The 17,617-nt window shown below is 42.7% G+C and overlaps 2 protein-coding genes across 14 annotated transcripts in view; one reads left to right on the top strand and one right to left on the bottom strand.

Annotated features, from left to right (window-relative positions):
* Positions 1-302: 302 nt before the first annotated feature.
* On the bottom strand, positions 303-4,169 carry NDUFB3 (NADH:ubiquinone oxidoreductase subunit B3). Of its 3 annotated transcripts, none has more exons than XM_065069571.1 (3): positions 3,992-4,169; positions 2,220-2,361; positions 303-566 (listed from the first exon to the last, which is right to left on the bottom strand). In XM_065069571.1, exons 2-3 carry the CDS (start codon positions 2,357-2,359, stop codon positions 413-415), a joined length of 294 nt encoding a protein of 97 aa, XP_064925643.1. In that variant the 5' UTR covers positions 2,360-2,361; positions 3,992-4,169; the 3' UTR covers positions 303-412. The 3 variants fall into 3 exon arrangements, with proteins under 3 accessions (XP_064925643.1, XP_064925641.1, XP_064925642.1); XM_065069569.1 differs by having other exon boundaries at positions 3,923-4,150; XM_065069570.1 differs by lacking the exon at positions 3,992-4,169 and adding an exon at positions 3,927-3,958.
* Positions 3,974-17,617, top strand: part of HYCC2 (hyccin PI4KA lipid kinase complex subunit 2) — a 51,601-nt gene continuing 37,957 nt past the window's right edge. For 3 of the 11 annotated variants that reach the window (XM_065069529.1, XM_065069521.1, XM_065069530.1), the window contains exons 1-2: positions 4,171-4,297; positions 4,700-4,742. The gene's annotated coding sequence lies outside the window, so the exon portion shown is untranslated. Of the gene's footprint in view, positions 4,101-4,170; positions 4,320-4,699; positions 4,743-6,161; positions 6,185-10,400; positions 11,783-17,617 lie in introns of those variants that run through there. The other 8 variants (XM_065069523.1, XM_065069528.1, XM_065069527.1 and 5 more) reach the window with 7 other exon arrangements.

Below are 17,617 nucleotides of genomic sequence, written 5' to 3' on the forward strand. Positions count from 1 at the left end.
TTTTAAGAAATGACAAATCATGCATTACCACTTACTAGCAAATACTCATTGTTAAACCTGTAATTAATACAGTACAATTTTTCTCTTAAAAGCAACACACTTTCTCAATTTAATTTAACAGAACGTTGGCAGGGCTTGAAAGACCTGGGTTAATAGCTTCCCCAGTTCTTTAAAGGATGCTACAGCAAACCCAAGAGCCTATGTGTGTTGTCTTTTTTTTCCCTGTGTTGAAGTCAAGTAAATCATGCCCGCTATATTTTCTGATCCTTCCACAAAAATATAATAAAAGCAAACAAACACGGTTTTGCCTGTGGTGGCCTTTAATACGCACATTTTAAGTACAGAGTGATCAGCAGGCTTACGTATATTTCAGAGTAGTAATCAGTAAGTATTAAATTGTTGTATTTGATCTTCAGTGATGGCCTCCGTTCTTTGGAGGAAACAGTGCGTATTCGATGCCAAGAGCTATGACAAATGCTACGGATCCCCACTTGAGTCCCCTGGTAAAGACTTCTGTCAAGGTGACAGGTTTTGCAAAGCCACCCATGTATCTCCAGGCTTCGTTCCTACAAGAAAAATGAAACCAAAAGAATAGAACAACATCAGTGGAGCCACTGTACTAAACATTACCATGAATATCTTTGTTCAGAAAAAAATACGAAGGTATTTCAACTAGATATTCACTCAGACTGTCACATTTCTGTCATTTAAGTAACAGGTGTTGCCACAAGTTTGTTAACTCTATGCGTATAATTTGAGATACATGCAATGCCAGCAAACAACTTCATTCTAGTAACAGAATTGCCTCCCCAAACCGATGTAATTATTGTCTTCTGGTTTTATTCTGTTTCAAACCACATCAGAAGCCAGGAGCACATGCCTGGGCTGCAGTAACCAGGAAGGCTGGACAGTGTGACAGTATCTAGGACAGTTAACATCTTAAAAGGGAATGTTTCTCCAGCTATGGGAAACTCATCCTAGTGTGGAGGCACCTTATGTTTTACAATATAACACTTAACTATATTAGGGTCAGAAAAAGCTACTAAAACTCATTTAAAAAATTCTGAGAAGATAGTGTTTAGCTAAAAAGCTACAAAATATTGACAAACCTCACCCTGCTTTGCCTTACTGTTTTCAACCTATATTATTATTGAAACACTAGTCACTGCTGTAACTGACTACAAGTATCTATGTGCAGCACCACCAGTGTAACCTAGAGAAATGGACCCAGTTTGTCTCTTCTGAGGAGTCAAAGTCCTTCAGAAAAGGGGAAAAAAACCCATTTGCAACAAAACCACCATTTCCAGAAAAGATATAGGTTTTTTTTTTTAAACAAGGGGGTCAAGTATTTCCATCCATTGATAATCACATTGTGCAGATGGTTTCTGTGATTCAGGATGAAGGTGTATTGGCTTGGAGAGAATCTTTTGGTTTCATTTTTCTTCCAGGAATGTAGCCCTTCCTGAACTTGGAAGTGTATGCGCTGAAAGTCGGTTTAATTTACACTAAATTTATGATATTAAACTGTCTGGTTCTTTATGGGAATAAACTTATTGCTTGCTGAAAACAATTTTGTCCGAAGCAAAGGAAAAACCAGAGTGAACAGTGCTTGCACTCCACAGAAACAAAGGCAACGTGAATGTGACACAGGCCTGCAAAGTTCATTGGCAACTGATAATCCTAAACACTCATATCGCAATCAAAATTATGTTTTACCCGATGCTTACAGCCTTAAACTGTTTCAAAGGAAGTGCCAAACCCCTCCAGAGATTACAGCGTGTACAACTTTTTAAGAGATTACTTATTTGCTCGTACATTTTTCTCTTAGTGACTTCAAGTGAATGCTCCTGGAATAGTTGGCTAATGCAGCTTTTTGCTTCCAGAAGAACCAGACTACACAGCACAAAACGTTTAGGATTTGTATTCCACAAGATTAAAGTGTACTTGAGCAAAGTACTACATAATTCCTGATGTGGGAGAAATACGTTAAGCCCTGTTTTAACAACTGCCTAAATGATCCAGAATCACTCCAGCTAAAATAAAGGGGAGGTATTTATTGTAGAGTGGGACAAGTTAACAGGTAAAACTTAAACTCTGACTCGGATATCCGAGATGCGTTTTCACTCTTTTTACTAAAGACAGAATAATCTGCAACGACGAGGTTCAGTTGATGTTGCAGGATGACGTATCAAGATTATTTTGGGGACGCTTGGACTCACCGAGCCCACGGATCCCTCAGGCCCCTCTTAGCCAGCCTCTCCTGGACCTGCTCCAGCGGAGTGCCCTCTATCTTCCACTGCCTGTAGTCGGGGAGTTCCATTTTGCCATGACCATGGCCATGTTCACTTCCGTGCCCCATACCTACAACGATAAAAGGTTTTTTATTGCTCAGAGAGTATGGGTATTTTCACACACTTGAAAAGAACAATAACACAGGAAAAACAGGGAGGTTACGAGAAATATTCCAAAGCACGTAACACCGCACGTAAAGCATCTTCTGCATTTGTATGCTGTAGAACGAAGAGACTTTATGCTGCATTTCAGAAGCTGGTGATTAAGCACAGTAAGGCAAACTGTGCAGACTGAAGTGCTGCTGTGTTGTGAGTCACTGCCCTCACATTCATGAAGCAGCTACGTAAATGTTCTGTGCCAGTGGCTGTAAATGCACTTTAGCAATAGCAGGGCCTGCCAACTTGCAGGCTTTCCAGAGTGTATCAAAAAGCTCAAGAGTCCAGTTTGGAAATCTCTAATTTAGGTAAGGATCAGCTGTGATCGCTGAGCTCTGGAGGAAATACGAGAAAAATGAAGACTTGGCTCCTCAGCTCCTTTTAAGTTGCCTCTAATTTGGTCAAACATAACTGAGGTGATAGACAGGTACAGGTCAGATGGACAAGGAGATGCACCTTACTAGTCATTTCACAAGACTGGGAAATACGTGCGTTATTTAGATACACCGTGGAGAGAACTATGAAAATACTGAGGTTGTCATTAAAAACAGTGATCAGGGCAGATGGGAAGGTGAACGTTTTCAGTGAGAAAACAGAATGCAATAAGACACCAATGGCTTTGAAATCTCTACTTTCACAAAGCACCTGAGACTTTTCTGAGTCAGGATTTCCTATTTTAACACGTATCTGATCGCGAAGAATAGATTTAGGATAATTGAAGCATTTTGGTTAGAAAAGCTCCTCAAGCTCAAGTCCAACTATAACCCACCCCTGGCACTGCCCCATGTCCCTGAGAACCTGATCTAAATGCCTTTCAAATCCCTCCAGGGCTGGTGACTCCACCGCTGCCCTGGGCAGCCTGTTCCAATGCCCCACAGCCCTTTGGGGAAGAAACTGTTCCCCACATCCAACCTCAACCTCCCCTGGCGCAACTTGAGGCCGTTTCCTCTGCTCCTGGCGCTTGTTCCTGGGGAGCAGAGCCCAACCCCCCTGGCTCCAAGCTCCTTTCAGGCAGTTCAGAGATCAGAAGGTCTCCCCTCAGCTCCTGTTCTCCAGCTGAACCCCCAGGTCCCTCAGCCGCTCCCATCACACTCGTGCTCCATTTAACGTCCTTAATTTTGGAAGAACTGACACAATGGTGCCAAGGACACAGCGCAAAGCCTGCAACTCCCGAACCCCCAAGATGGGGAGGCACGCGAGGGGGCTTCTCTCGCAGAGGAAACCTGAACATGGGCTCGAATGCCCGGAAAGCTCCCCCAGGATTACTCGCAGCCCTGCCGCGGAAGCCCAGGCCCCCCGGGCGGGGCGGGTGTCCGGAGAACGGCGAGCGGCGGCCGCGCGAAGCCGCTGCGGCTCCGGGGCGCAACCCGGGGCAGCAAACGCCTCCGCCCGCCGCTCCCAGCGCACACGCAGACCGTGCCGGGCGGGCAGCGGCTCAGAGGGCCCGTCCCGCTTCCTTCCCCCGGGCCCGGTACCTGCCCGCTCCCTGACCCTCCTCAGGACGCGGCCGCCACCCGGAAGCGGAAGCCGACGCGAGGACCGACCGCTACAGGAAGCGCATCCAGCCACGAGGGTTCCGCTGCCTTAGCGGACGCGGCGCGGCCGCCGCCCAGCCCTCCGCTGCTGGCGGCGCTCCCGCGGCGGTGCAACGAGGCAGGTCCCGCACACGGAGCGGCGGCGCCGGAGCGGCTGGGGCGGCGGGGTGCGGGGGAGAGGAGAGGAGGGAGACGCGGAGGAGGAAGCGGCCAATCAGTGCGGGGCTTGTTGGGGGCGGGCGCGGCCCAATGGGCGGGCGCGTTGTTGAGCTGCGGAGTTGCCAGCGGCTGGAGGTGGCGGCGGAGGAGAAGCGGGTGAGGGGGCGGTGGAAGAGCGGTCGGTACCGGGGCCGGGGCCGGGGCCGGGGCCGGGGCCGGGGCCGGGGCCGGTGGGCGGGTTTGCCTGCCCCTCCCCTCGCGGCTTGGCCGTTGCCGGGTGTGCGAGCGGGGGCCGTTGTTTCCCCCGCGCTGCCCTTCCCGCCATCGCCGCTCTCTGAGGTGCGAGCCCCCCGCGGGCCCTCCCTCCCCGTGTCCGGCGGCGGGCGGGGGAGGACCCGCCGTTATGTAAAGCCCCGGGCCCGCTCCCCCGGCCCTGAGCGCGGGGTTCGCCTCGGCGGGGAAGGGGCTGCGGGCGAACCCGGAGGTGCTCGCACCGGCGCCGGAGTTGTGGTTCTCAAGGGATGTGTCTTAAACGAGCGTCGCTGTTTGTGTCCGCAGGAGAGGCGGGGAGACACCCCTGGTCCTGGGGCTGCGCTGAAGGGTGAGTGCAAGCTGGGAGTTCCCTGGGAAGCTGAGAATTCCCTGGGAAGGTGGGAGTTCCCTGGGAAGGTGGGAATTCTCTTGACAGCGGCTCTGGAGGGAGGTGCTCGCTCGGTTCCGTTGAGCACCCGTCTCTGGGCAGCTCACCGTTTCACATGCTGTGTAATTATCAAGTGTTGGTTGCATTAGTATGTGGGTAATTATTTTTTATGCTCCTTAAGGTTTGAGTATGTAGTCCCCTTTACCTAAAAAGAAACCGGTAAAAGTTAACTACTCAGCCTGTGATATATAAAGGCTTAAATCATTCCTCGATTGTGGATGATACAGTAACACTCTTTCTTTATAGCAGAATACAAACTCTGTTATTAATTTCTAATGCCCTTGTAAGAATGAGAATAAACTATGGTTTATAGCATCATGCTGCCAGAATTTTAGGACTGGCTGCAGTGCCTTGTTTTGGTTGTTAATATCCTGATGTAAAGCTGCTGCTGGGTTTCAGGTTTGTTTTTTATAGGGACATTGGGAGTGCATGAGAAGAGTTCCAGGAGGAATGCCATGATCGTGTTAATAACAGTGAAACTGTTCTAAATAGCGTGCCATCTGTTTCACCCAGACTGCCTCTGTCTGGTTTCAGCCTTGAATGTTTTTCACTGGGAGCTAAAGTCTGCAAGATTCGGAGCAATCTGCTGCTCTGGGGTTGCAGTGTCAGGGTGAGAGGAGACATGTTTGGTTTTCTGTCACGTATTCAAGGTGGAATTGCAGGAGGGCTCTTGGTTTGTGAGGTACCTGTGAGTTAAATCTCTGTCTTACACAGTGCAAAGCTCTGTCAGATACCTGTGAAGTATTTCTTGTTTCTTACTGTGGCTGAAGGTTAATGGGTATGTGTTCGAAGTCTGGCTGTTACTGTGGAATGCTGATGTTTTCCTCAGAAAGAATATTGCCCGTGACCCACAGACATGTTAGGTACCAGAAACCATGGTTTTATTTTTTGAAGGAAAAATGCAAAGCCTTGGATTTATTAATATTTTGCTTGTTTATTTTGTTTGTTTCTTGGTGCTTGGAAGCATGGCTTGGCTATTTATGCATGGAGCCACACTTGGCTGGTGTTGCTGAGTCTGTCATCGTGAATGGTCAGTTCTGAGCACAGACTTATTGACTTTGTGTGACCTGTCACAATCGAATGGAATCGTAGCAGAGGAGTGTGCTCAATGGTGTTCGAAGTAGCTGTTTCCCCAGACCCACATACATAAATCTCTAAATAGGAAAACTGTGCATTAGATAGATTCACTCTACCATGAGGTTGCTTAATGTTTTGCTTCCGAAATTTCCTTTTTTTTCAGCGTGGACCATACCCTTTCTGTTCAAAATAAGACTGCAAATAGGAGGGATGTGATCTTTTGGGAAATACAGCAGGCTTTTTGAAGCTGTATCTTCACCAAACAAGTGAGTCTGCATAATTTCAAGGGGCCTTACGGTCTTGCCACGACCTGTTTTTGAGAAGGAAACTTCATCATGATTACAGTGTCCATCTGAAGAAATAAATAGTATGCACAAAGAACTAACATAAAGAAAATAAATGTTCATTTTGTGTAGAAAAAGTGCCAGGTGTCCTTTAGGAAGGGAAGGTCATTGGGACTCCATGTGCAAATAATAAGTACTTTTTGTGGCTTATTCAGTTGCTTTTTTTGTGCTGTTCATGGTGGTGATAATTACTGATAATTACTGAACAGATTAAGTGTTCTATGATACAGTTAGGTTGGCATGTATCCAGCCATGCTAGCTGTGATTTGCTGGGATTCCTGCTTATGTTGCTAGGCGGGAGGAAGGTGGCAGTTTTTTTTTGAATAGATTTCAAAAGCCAGTGTTTCCAGAAATTTGTGTTGATGTGCATTCTGGATTAGCAGACTGTGGGATAGATTATGGGTGCTGCTCTTCTCTGGGTGTGTGTATAATATTCTCTCTAGCACTGGACTGTTTAGTGGGATGCTCGTCAGGATTGTTTTCTGGAGTAGAGAGCTGTGTGACTGACGGACTTGAAGTATTTGCAGTTTTGAGAGGACAAAAGGGGTTGTGGGGTTGGTGGTTTTTTTGTTTGTGTGTGGTGGTTCGTTTTGTTTGTTTCTTCCCTTCAGTATCTTAATATATATTTGAACTACTTAAATACTGCATCTTTTTTCCTGAAATTGTGTGTTACTTTCTCTGGCTTTCTATTGGTAGTCGTTTGTAAGTCATTGGAAGCCTTTTGCCATTTGAATAAATGGTCAATCCTGCTTCAATTTCAATACCAATCAAAAAGATCTTTCTTTAGTCCACCATAGTTACTTTGGATGTTTTTGAAAAAGTCTGTGAAAGGTGGGGAAGCAGATTATCTTCTCAGGCATCATTAGAGAGCTGAATATTTTATGGATAATATCTTAAGCCACTGTTTCACTGCTGTTTTGGAGAAACGATGTGCTGCACCAATAGTCTTAGTTTCTTTCTGTGTTGTTTTTTCTTTGTTTGTTTGTCTGTTTTGGCAACCTAAAGACCATTCTTCACAGGAACAGCCATACTAGGCTAATGTACTGTTCTCTCTTGAAGCCTAAAGCCCCGAGATCCTGGTGTGTGACAGGACCATTGTTTCCAGTCCCGCTTGTCTCCCACAGCTAAGCAGAATTTGACAGCAGGTGCTTTATTCTCATGCTCTTTTCCAGGCCAGCATACAGGGTTACTGCTTACGTCAGCTCTCTCAGTGGGGGTGATGTTTTGTATGGATTTTTATTCTATGGATAGACTTAATTTTTAAAAACTCTTGAGCCTGTGCATGGCTTTTGCATCTCCCGTGTTTTCTAGCAGTAAGCACCATACCTCATGTGTTGTGTGAATAAGTCATTCCTCTCTTGTGTTTTGAACTTGTTATCTGAGAACTTCATGTGATACTCCCTGTTTTCTGGACAAGGAGGGGCAGAACTCTTTGGCCCTTTCCCAAGCAGCTGATAGGAGTTTAGAATCTTTAAAGATCAGGGTAGTGTGTTTAGTCCAACACTTGTCTGGGCAGGAAAATAATTTTAGATTCCACTCATTTTCTTTATGCTTTTTCCTTATATGAAAATACGGACTGGTATCAGGAAGTGGAGCCGGAGGCTTCCCCCAGTGACTCCTGGTGAAGCACATCGTGCTGCTGAAGGGATCGTTTCAGAACAAGTCCTGTGGCTCTTGGCAGGAGGAGCTGCTCTAAGCAGAGACAGCTACCGACAGCACAGTCTGACTTGCTACTTCAATCGGTTATTTTCATTTCCAAATAGAATAGTTATGAGAAGGAATTCTTCATTTAATGCTGTTTTCCATAGCGTTTCCTTTGCATTTATTTGCTTGTAATGGATAAAATTTCAGGCACAGTTGTGTTGCAGGAAACCTGAACTTCTGAGTTGTGTAAATTGTTCAGGCCTTTCATGTAGTCTGTAAAGTTAACTATAAAGCAGAGATGATGACTTTAAGAAAGATTTGCAGTTGTCAGGTATTATCAGAATGATCTGTTGTTTTTTACTGATTCTTTCTTCTGTCTTCTTCTTTGGCAGTAGTAGAGAGTCTTAAAAGGGAATTGCAGGATGCTTGAGCTTGAAAGGGACCTATGGTGATCACGTAGTTCAACCCCTTTGCTCAGAGCAGGGCCAGCCAGGGCAGGTTCCTCAGGACATTGCCCAGCTGCATTTTGAAATCTCCAGAGACTCCACAGCCTCTCTGGGTGACTTATTCCAGTGTTTAAACACCCACGTGCCAAAGAAGGTTTTTCTTCTGTTTAACTGGAATTTCTTATATTCCCATATGCAGGCAGTCCAGCTTGTTCCTGCTGCCCACTGTCTGTGTCAGGTCTGCAGCCTTGACCTCCTGGTACAATTTGGTAGAGCTATATGGATTGTATTCAACTTTATTATCTTCCTTTTGTGTGAAAGTAGAGCGCCAGAGACATTTGGAAGGAGATCCCACTAGGCTAGTGACATAAATGTCAGGTGAATAATTTGCAAAGTGGTAAACTATTTATCTGTCTATTTATTTATTCACTTTTCTCTCAGTACTGAATATTGTTACTTGGAAAATGCCGAGTGCCCTGACTGAATGACATTGTTCAGCACAGGACCTGATGGAGATGGTTGGAGCAGCTCAAGCCTGTTAAAACACTTCTCCAGGAGCGCACTCTTTCTATGTATTCTGTTTTGGTTTTTATGGGTTTTTGTGCCTCTTTTTTTCCCCTACATGACAGAGTACTTAATGACATCTCATTTAATATTGTGCAAGTGACACGTGTGTTTGAAAGTGAATTTTGCAGTCCAGAAATCCATGTTCTTGTGTGTAATCTCCATAATTTAACGAATCTTTCTCTGTTTTTGTTTTACTTAGAGTGATTCCTCAGCAAACTGGTTAGGTCTTCTCTGTCGATGTCTGTGTTATGTATGGTTCATGAGTTCTTTAAATAGTTACATGTTGCTGTTCCTCTGAATTATATTTCAGTGACGTGTCTGACCTGGACATTTCGTGGCCATTCAGCTGAGAAGATATTGGATTGAAAGATAATGAGTTGAAACGTGGAAAGTTTGCTTGTGTTTTTCTCCTTCCTTTTGGTTCGAACAGGCTGGTTATTTCTCAGAGTTCTGGTGTCTGTTTCCTTCTTTCATCTCCTCATCTCATTTTCTGCTTTATGCTTTCTGTCTCCCTTTAGGTTTGAGGATATCTTGAGCTTGAGGAGAGGCTGGAGAGCATCCCCTCTACACGCCTGCTTCTGTTCTGATTTGGAACAGGGCCACGAGGGAGAAAATTTCATTTAGAAAAAATTCTGAAGAGGCTCATAGCAACTTTTCTAAATAGCCAAAGCGCAAGAGTTTTGGAGACACGTGGGCATAAGTGTAACAGATTTTATTATAGAAATAGCTTAAGTGAGCTTGTCTCTGCACATTTAAATATGATATTTCCTGCATGTGAATACAAATTAGCTAGAATTTTTTTCTTAGAGTTTTTTTAAACATGAACTTTGTGAAGATCTGACATCTTATGAGCAGTATGCCCCATGTGGAAGCTACACTGGTAATTCCACCATCTGTTTTATTTGCAGGTGAAAGTTCTTCATGCTTCTGGCACAGCTGAAGCCAACCTTAAGATTTATATTTGCTTCTGCCAAAGGAAGGTCAGGGTGTGAATTTCCAGGCTTCTGTCCTGATGATGTTGCTTTGCCAAAATATGTAAAACTGAACTTCAGGAGACAAAACGCTTGTGTTTGTAGCTAGAAGCAAGTCTGGATAGTATGAGTCTTTCTTTGTACAACGGTGATAGCGTAAGAGTGAGAGGGGGTGTTAGTATCTTTTCAAACTCCAAGTGTTTTAATAACAGCCGTGGGATAGACAGATGATGGGTTAAAGTCCATTTACTTCAGTGAAATTACACAAGAAGTGGCTGAGGAGATTAAATAATAACACCATGCCCTTTTACACAGAAATGCAAGGCATGCTGTTGAAGGGTTTATCCCAGGAAAAGCTCCTTTTTCCCTGTGTGTAACAGTGGAGAACGTTCCGGTGCTTTTTCTTTTTAAGATGTTTGGTGGAGCCAGAACAGCATAGAGACGTGAGCTAAATATGGTCACAGAGGAGAGGGAGGGGGGTTCCATGTGGAATGCAAAAATGACTAGTGCCTTCTGTGCACGGATATTTTATTTTAAGCTGCTTGCTTCTTGTGTTCTTAGCATAGAACAGGCCTTAGACAGAATTGCTGAGCTTCCAAAGCTGCTTTTGGATTGCTAGTTGTGTGTATCAAATTCTAATTGACGGTTATGTAACTGACAAACCATGATACCTGATGGTCTCTCCTCAATGTCGCATCTGTGCAATAGTTTCCAATATAGTAGCATCTGTAAGTTTCTGGGAGTTATTAAATCACATTTGTAGTAATTCTTGCCAAGATGGCAGTATGAGGTGATGTTTTCATCAGGAATGAGACCTTGTTGGATTGTTACAGTCACTTCAGCCATAGAAAAGTGTTTTTGAGGCATCTGGGTGTTTAAATCATTCAAATGGCAACTGCGTTATACACATGTATCTTGTGTTCCAGGAATCACTGCGCTGAGCTCCCAGAGAGTGCATGTTTTGCTTTTTCCCTCTCTATATAGGCTAAGTCCTTTCAGTTAACTAGAGGTCTACTATGGCTTTTAGCAGTTGATTTTTACAGTTTACATAGCAAAACTAAACCTACTGCACTAATTTCCCTTTGAAATTTAAATTAAAATGTTAGTATTTTATGTCTAGTTTTTAACTTGACAAGTTAGCCCAAAATTAAACTCTGGAGTTTTTAGGAAAATAGTTGGAGATGCTGTAATAAATTCCATAGTACTGTCTATACAGTAACTTTGTTTGAATTTTACCATTTTTTTGCCTAGATAGTTCAGTATTGAGTAAAACTCGTGATGCTAAAGCAGAAAAACAAATGTACAACTGTGGAATTTCACATTTGTTGTGCACAAAGCCCTAATCAGGTTAAGGTCTGTGGATGGATTCCAGGCTGAATTAAGGGTCAGTGGCCAATACTAATTGCTGCCAAAATTGTGTAATTAAGCATTGTGTGATTGTCACAAGGGTTTTTTTGGTGCGTGTGTGTCCCCTTTGCTTTATTTGGCGACATGTAATTAACCAGATGTTAAAGGTTGTTTTTTATTTCCTCTGTGCCCTTTTTCTCAGACTTGTGGGTATTGGTCTGTGCTGAGGACAGAACACTGGGCTCGACGTGAGAAAAGTAGAAGGAAGTTCAGGGAAACCGAAGTGAGGAGGAGGGTGCGTCTAGATGCTCATTTCATCTGATAAATTCAGATTTGTGCATGGGTGTGATGGTCAACTGCTCTTCTGCGCTGCTGATACTCCCATGCTTGGAACCTACCAGAGACTCTATTTGAAAGCTTATTTTGGGAATAGCTTTTTTGGACTTAGAGAGAGAGGGAGGAACAGAACTTCAGTGGACATTATCGTGCTGACTAGGAAAACATAATCACCACTTAAAGAGTTTTCAGCTTTATCAAGTTTTGAGGTATTTCAAATTCCTATTCCAATGGGTAGTAGGTTTTGATAGAAATTTTGTTTCCTACGTGTACCGCCTTTATGCAAAAAGTCCATAATAGTTATTTTATTGCTATTTCTGTGAACTACCAGGGCATTCTGCTTTAGTAATGTATGTTGACTTTGAATAGATGGTGATTATTATCTCTTTTGTTTCTGTGAATGCAAACTTAATAGCTTTCTGAAGTTCGTAATGTTGCTGTAAGTAAAGTCTGCATTTGTTGTCGCATCTATGGCATATTTGCATACAACGCCATCTTCAGTATTTTTTCCAAAGGCAAATTTACTCAGGAGACTTGAAGGAAGGAAAAACACTGTTCTACCAACTGCTTTTGAAGCTTGTTTTTAGCAGGAAAACTATTCAGTGTTACAAACAAAACCTCAGAGCTTCTCTGTGGGTGAGGTCATGTAACAATGGCTGAGGTTTAGAACATCGGGGCCTCCATGAGAATTTCTGCTGGGTTGTTTTGGAGTGCAAGAAAAGATCCTTGAAACCTGTAACACTGTAAAACTGACCATGTCTAAATAAATACCATTCCTCCCTCCAGGAGGAAGGGTACCCATAAAGCTAACTGCATGGATTTTCAATGCTGCCTGCTAAATCTGGAATTTTTTCACAATCTGGAAAGACTCCTGCTTTCAGACTGTACATTAGGACAGTACTGGACAGAAAACTTTTAGTTCTGTTCAGGCTAAAAGTGGGAAAAATGCATGAAAATAATCACGTGCATTTCATATCTGCCTCTTGCTCTTTCTGCAATGTCTGGTGGGGGAACAGGACTGTGCATTTCAGTTGAAGTCATCAAGGCTATACAACACCCCCACAAATGTTAGTAACTTAGTGCTCTTCACTATTTAAAATATATATTTTAAAAAACAACCGCTACACACAAACTAGCCTTTACTGACAACTGGTGAGCCTCTGTTCTAATATTGGTTTAACAGTGGAAGAATAACAACTGTGTAAACAATATGCATTGTGTTTAACTATTCAACAGTGAAGATTAATAATTAAACTCATCCCAAGACAGAAGGAGAAACTGGTGCAGTTGTCACACCAACACAGGCCGTGGAATTTCTTGCTCTGGAGGAATCCCAGTAAAGTTAGTCAGGTTGGTCATGAGCATCAGTTTTTGTAGCACAGTCTTAATCAGCGGCAGCGACTACGTGGGAGGTGCTGTTGAGGTAGCTCTTAATGGATTGTGTTGTACAGAATTGAGATGGCCAGGAACATGTGTTACTTCTTAGGTGTGGAATGATGTTCTGAATGGTGCGATCTGATTAATCTCAATATACAATAGCAGTGTTTCTCTTCTCATTTTATGAGAAGTTTGCAGTTTGCAGTCCTTTGCAGTTCTTAAAATCCCTTTCTGACTTTCAGAAAACAAGTGTGAGATTGGAGCTGTTTGACACTGAAAAAGACAAGTTGCCTCCTGTAAAGTAACAACTGGAAGTAGTAAAGTCAGCGACGGTCTGAACAGTTTCAACTCTGGAAGCTGAAGCTGATCCTATATTTCTGGATTCTTGATGCTAGACTGCCTCTGAACAGCAAGCAGCCTCTGCTGCTCGGGACAGCATTTCTGTGAGAACAAAGTCCTCATGTTCTGTGTGCAGGGCTTGGCTGCCTCGCCTGTCCCCTTAGGTCGAGCCCAAGAGGTCGGTGCTGTTCTGGTGTCATCTTGATGAGTAGTGCTGATACCACTGGTGTTCCTAACTATATTTGTTGTTCAGTTTGCTTTTTAAAGTCTGGGAGCTTATATTGGAAAAGTGAGACTAGAATATCAAGCAGAATTATTTTATCCTTGAAAACTGTACATCTTGAATGTGAATGATGCATCTGAGTCACATGTAGGAAATTTATGACATTGTGCAATAAAGGAATAGATGCTCGTGGACCTTTTACTCTGGCACTTTGAAAGTTTATGTTGGAACTTTGTATTCTTTACTGTATCATTTTCAAACCAGTAATACGACATAATTTTAGATATAACTGAAGTGAATTCAGCTAAATTTGAAGATTCCACTCATTTAAGAGTTTATGGATGTGTAAGCGTATGGATGGGGAGGGAACATCTGTCGCCTCGGCTTCAGTTATACTCTACTTCCTGGAGCTGAGGGCTTTATAGAATGAGGGATTTCATTCCTTTCAGGAGAGAATCCTTTAGGTTACGTCTCTTTGGGAATGTTTAGGGTGGAGGAAAGGAGGTTAGGCCAATTAATGAATATGTAACCTAAATTCCAGTTTGTGTGAATTACAGTTGGTAGCAGATACTGCAACAAGAAATATGTATTGATATTTTATTGGTCTGGAATTGATAGAGGAGTTAATTTTTTAGGGCTGTTTTCATAACGTAACAGACATTTATTTCCATCAAGTGAGGATTTTACAGCTCAAAAATGGGAAGCTGTGGAGAATCTCCAGTTTGTATTTCTAGAACTGTTTCTGCATGCGTTTCTTTCCTTTGCAGGTGAGGGAGCGATCTTTCCCAGCACAACACTTGCAGTCCTGTTCCAAAGTGTGTGGTGAGGGATTTTTGATGCTGTGGGTTTTTGTTGAGTTATTGTTGTTGGTGGTTTTGGTTTGGATTTGAATTTTGTTTGCTTTTGTTCCCACAGAAATTCTCTATCAAGGTTTCTCCTAGCTCGTACCTCATCATTTTTAGTACATAGTACTGAGTGTCCCTTAACTGTGGTTTTGCAAGTGTTAGCTTGCTGGTAGATCTTTTAAATTTAGTTCACGAACCCAAACTGTGAACCAGGAAGGTGTTTGGGAGAGGTAGGGTTACACGGAAAGTCATTTGCATGGAAACGTTTTAGTAAGTAAAGAAATTAATGAGCTGCAGACAAATGAGCATGGGAAGAGTTATTGCATATGAAGGGATGCAAAGGGAAGCTGAGCTGGTATTGTCCAGCATAGGATGGGTTATCACACGGGATCCCGAGAAGAGCACGTTTTAGGTTCAGTGTAGGATGCCTACATGAGGTTGTTTCTAAGGAAACTGGCGCTGAGAGAATAAGGTAACATTTCGATGGCTAATCTATGTGTGTGTGTGTGGATATATATATTTTTAAGTGCGTCAAGTCTTTATTAATTTTATTTATTACCATGTGTTTTGCTGTATTAAAGGCTGCGGTATAATTTCTTTATTATATTACTGTTTCCCAAATCCTGTAAGTGAAGTAGAGAAGTACTTTCTTCAGATACAGAAGATATCTCCTTCCACATTCTCAATCATGTTAACTCTTTTCTGCTTCATTCACTGCATGATCTCTTAAGAGAGGGATTTAGCTACAAGTGTACAGTTGTGTTTTATTCAGGTTCTTTGTGAGGCAAACAGGACCTAAATTTTGCTGTAGTCACCTGACTTCTGTAGCTTCCTACAGCTACTCTGTGCAGTTCAATGAAAACCTCAGCTTTTAAATAATTTTGAAAGCTCTGTTACAAGGTGTCTGTTTTCAGTGTTGTATTTTCATCCACGCTGCCCTAATTGTTTGTCTTCAGCAATTTTGTATCTGCAAAGCACAGTTCCACTGGAGTAACTGTAGAAAGAGAGAAGGTTTGACAGCTGAGCCTTCTGGTGCTTGAAAGGCACAGAAGATAATTTAGGGCTTAGAATGACTTAGAGGAGGCTTTTTGGAACAGATGGGCTGCGTCTTTTCTTTACCCTTTTTGGCAGCAGCTGAAATGCATGCGACGTTTTTGATAAGCAATGGAGCTTGCTGTGCAAGTCCGGTCCCATGAACATTTACAGCAGTGGTGTCCATTGTCTGGGCCTTCCCTGCGGTCAGGCTTTCTCCCATCATTTTCACATCACCTCCTCTGCTGCGATCCAAAAGGAAAGGGGGTTTAGCTTGGTTATTACTAGCGAGTCAGTGGGCAGGGAAGAAATGTCTTATCCAAGTTGTTTTGCATGACTAAGGCTTGTCTAATAAGGCTGACAACCTAAATCCCACATATAGAATACGTCAGCATTTATATTTTAAAGTTGGAATGTGTGTCTGTCTGCTTAAGCTTGCAATTAAATGACCTAAGAACTGGAGCTGGAAGAGGGCTCTCTTTCCATTGAAGAGGATGCTTGAGCTGATGATCTGAATTAATAACTGTCCAGAGAATGTTTTGTTTCTTTCTGCCTTTGTCAATATTGTACCTTGTAGAAGTTTTTGTTTCTCTTGCTGTGGAGCCAGGAGAATTCTGGCAGGAGGCTCGTACCTGTTTCCAACGTTAAGCTGCACTTTTAGTTCTGCCTTGTTGAGGACAATGGGGTTTTAATTTATTTTGAATGTCCTTTCCCAAATGGCAGCTTATATAAATCTTTACTAAATAAGATTGTGATGGAGTAATATATTTATTTAGATGGATAGAAGGGAGTCTCAATGGCATTTGTGAAATGTTTATTATAAGAAACATATAGTATAATACATGTGCTTTTAAAAAAGTAGCAGAAGTAATCTACCAAAACTGAACATTCCGAAGGCCGGTCTTATTTTCTCTTGGGATCAGATTAGCCTCAGGGTCAGTCCCCTTTCCCGTGTGGAAATTAGACCATACCATGGCTGTTCAGTACACTTTGGCATGAAGCTGCATACGCCTGTTTACTGAGCAATGAAGGACAGAGATGCTCCTCTGCGAAGTATTTTGTCCAGTATATCAAGTAAGTGCTAGCTTACCCCATCGCTAAGTTTTCTCCTTTACTCTTCTTGTTCTACAAAATAAGTAGTTTTGTAAAACAGGTGTTATAATATTTATCTAAAATCTCTTCTTATTGCCCTCCCGATATTTTATGATGAGTTCTACTCTTACAATACTTGTTAGCGGCCTAACTTTTCTACCTTGGTACATTGTAATGTTTTATTTTGTATTACTGTTACAAAATCATCCATTCTACCTACTCTACCACTTAATTCCATGTGCTTCTAATACATGGATTTCTTATTTATTTGAATTGTTAAAGTTATTCCCATATACAGGTCAGAAGCTATTTTTCATGATCTTTGTCGTTAACTGCCTCTCGGCCACTTTTCTGCCTTATACATGCTTCCTTTTAGGTTGCTTGAATCAAATGTAGGCAGGTATTTCAAATAAGAGCGTATTATCAATTTTGTGTGCTCTACTTGCGTGTTTTCACATTTACGTTGTACCCCTTTTGTGTGATGAAACATCTTGATTTCTTTCCTGGCTGCTGATACGTTCCTGAGCAGATGTTTTGATTAAGCCAGTGAATGTATTACCCAGGGTTTTTATTTTCCATTTGGTCTTTTAAACCCTCGCATTCACGAATTAACTCATCATGAGAAGTTCAAATTGGTTTTTTATTGTCTCGTTGAAGTGTATGTGTGGTGGGGAAGCGTTTTTCCTGTGTAGTTCCGACCACCTTATCTCATGTTGTCTTTTATGCGTTCTGCTTCCCAGGGTGTTAATTTTGTTTAACAAAGGTGCTTTTGTTATGGAGCTATGAACATTCTGGATCAAAGGAATTGAATGTAGGTTTAGTTCATAGTAGGGATGCATTCTTGATGCTTTCCATGCTACTTTTTTTACACAAGCCTGGAAAAATCTTTCTTTAAACACACTTCTTCCCATGTTCAGTAGTGAACTACATCTAGAAGAGGAATGTGTATGTAGCTTGGAAGAATCAGCTATATTGCTGAGTTTTCTATTCTACTAGACCTGCGGTCAGCCTGTGATGTTCTCTTGGATGAGCGGTGCTGCAAAGATGTTGCAGCTTGAAGCTTTGTTCTTCTTTGGGCTGATTCCAATGGGATGAAGTTCAACAAGGCCAAGTGCCGGGTCCTGCACTTTGGCCAC

This window comes from Columba livia, chromosome 7 (genome assembly GCF_036013475.1).
Source record: "Columba livia isolate bColLiv1 breed racing homer chromosome 7, bColLiv1.pat.W.v2, whole genome shotgun sequence".
In the NCBI taxonomy this organism is placed as follows: domain Eukaryota; kingdom Metazoa; phylum Chordata; class Aves; order Columbiformes; family Columbidae; genus Columba; species Columba livia.

Excerpts from the sequence above, each read along its gene's own strand:
- NDUFB3 (XM_065069571.1), bottom strand. The coding sequence starts at position 2,359 with ATGGGGCACGGAAGTGAACATGGCCATGGTCATGGCAAAATGGAACTC. Across the intron at positions 567-2,219 it reads CTGAGGGATCCGTGGGCTCG|GAACGAAGCCTGGAGATACA; the intron begins GTGAGTCCAAGC and ends TTTTTCTTGTAG.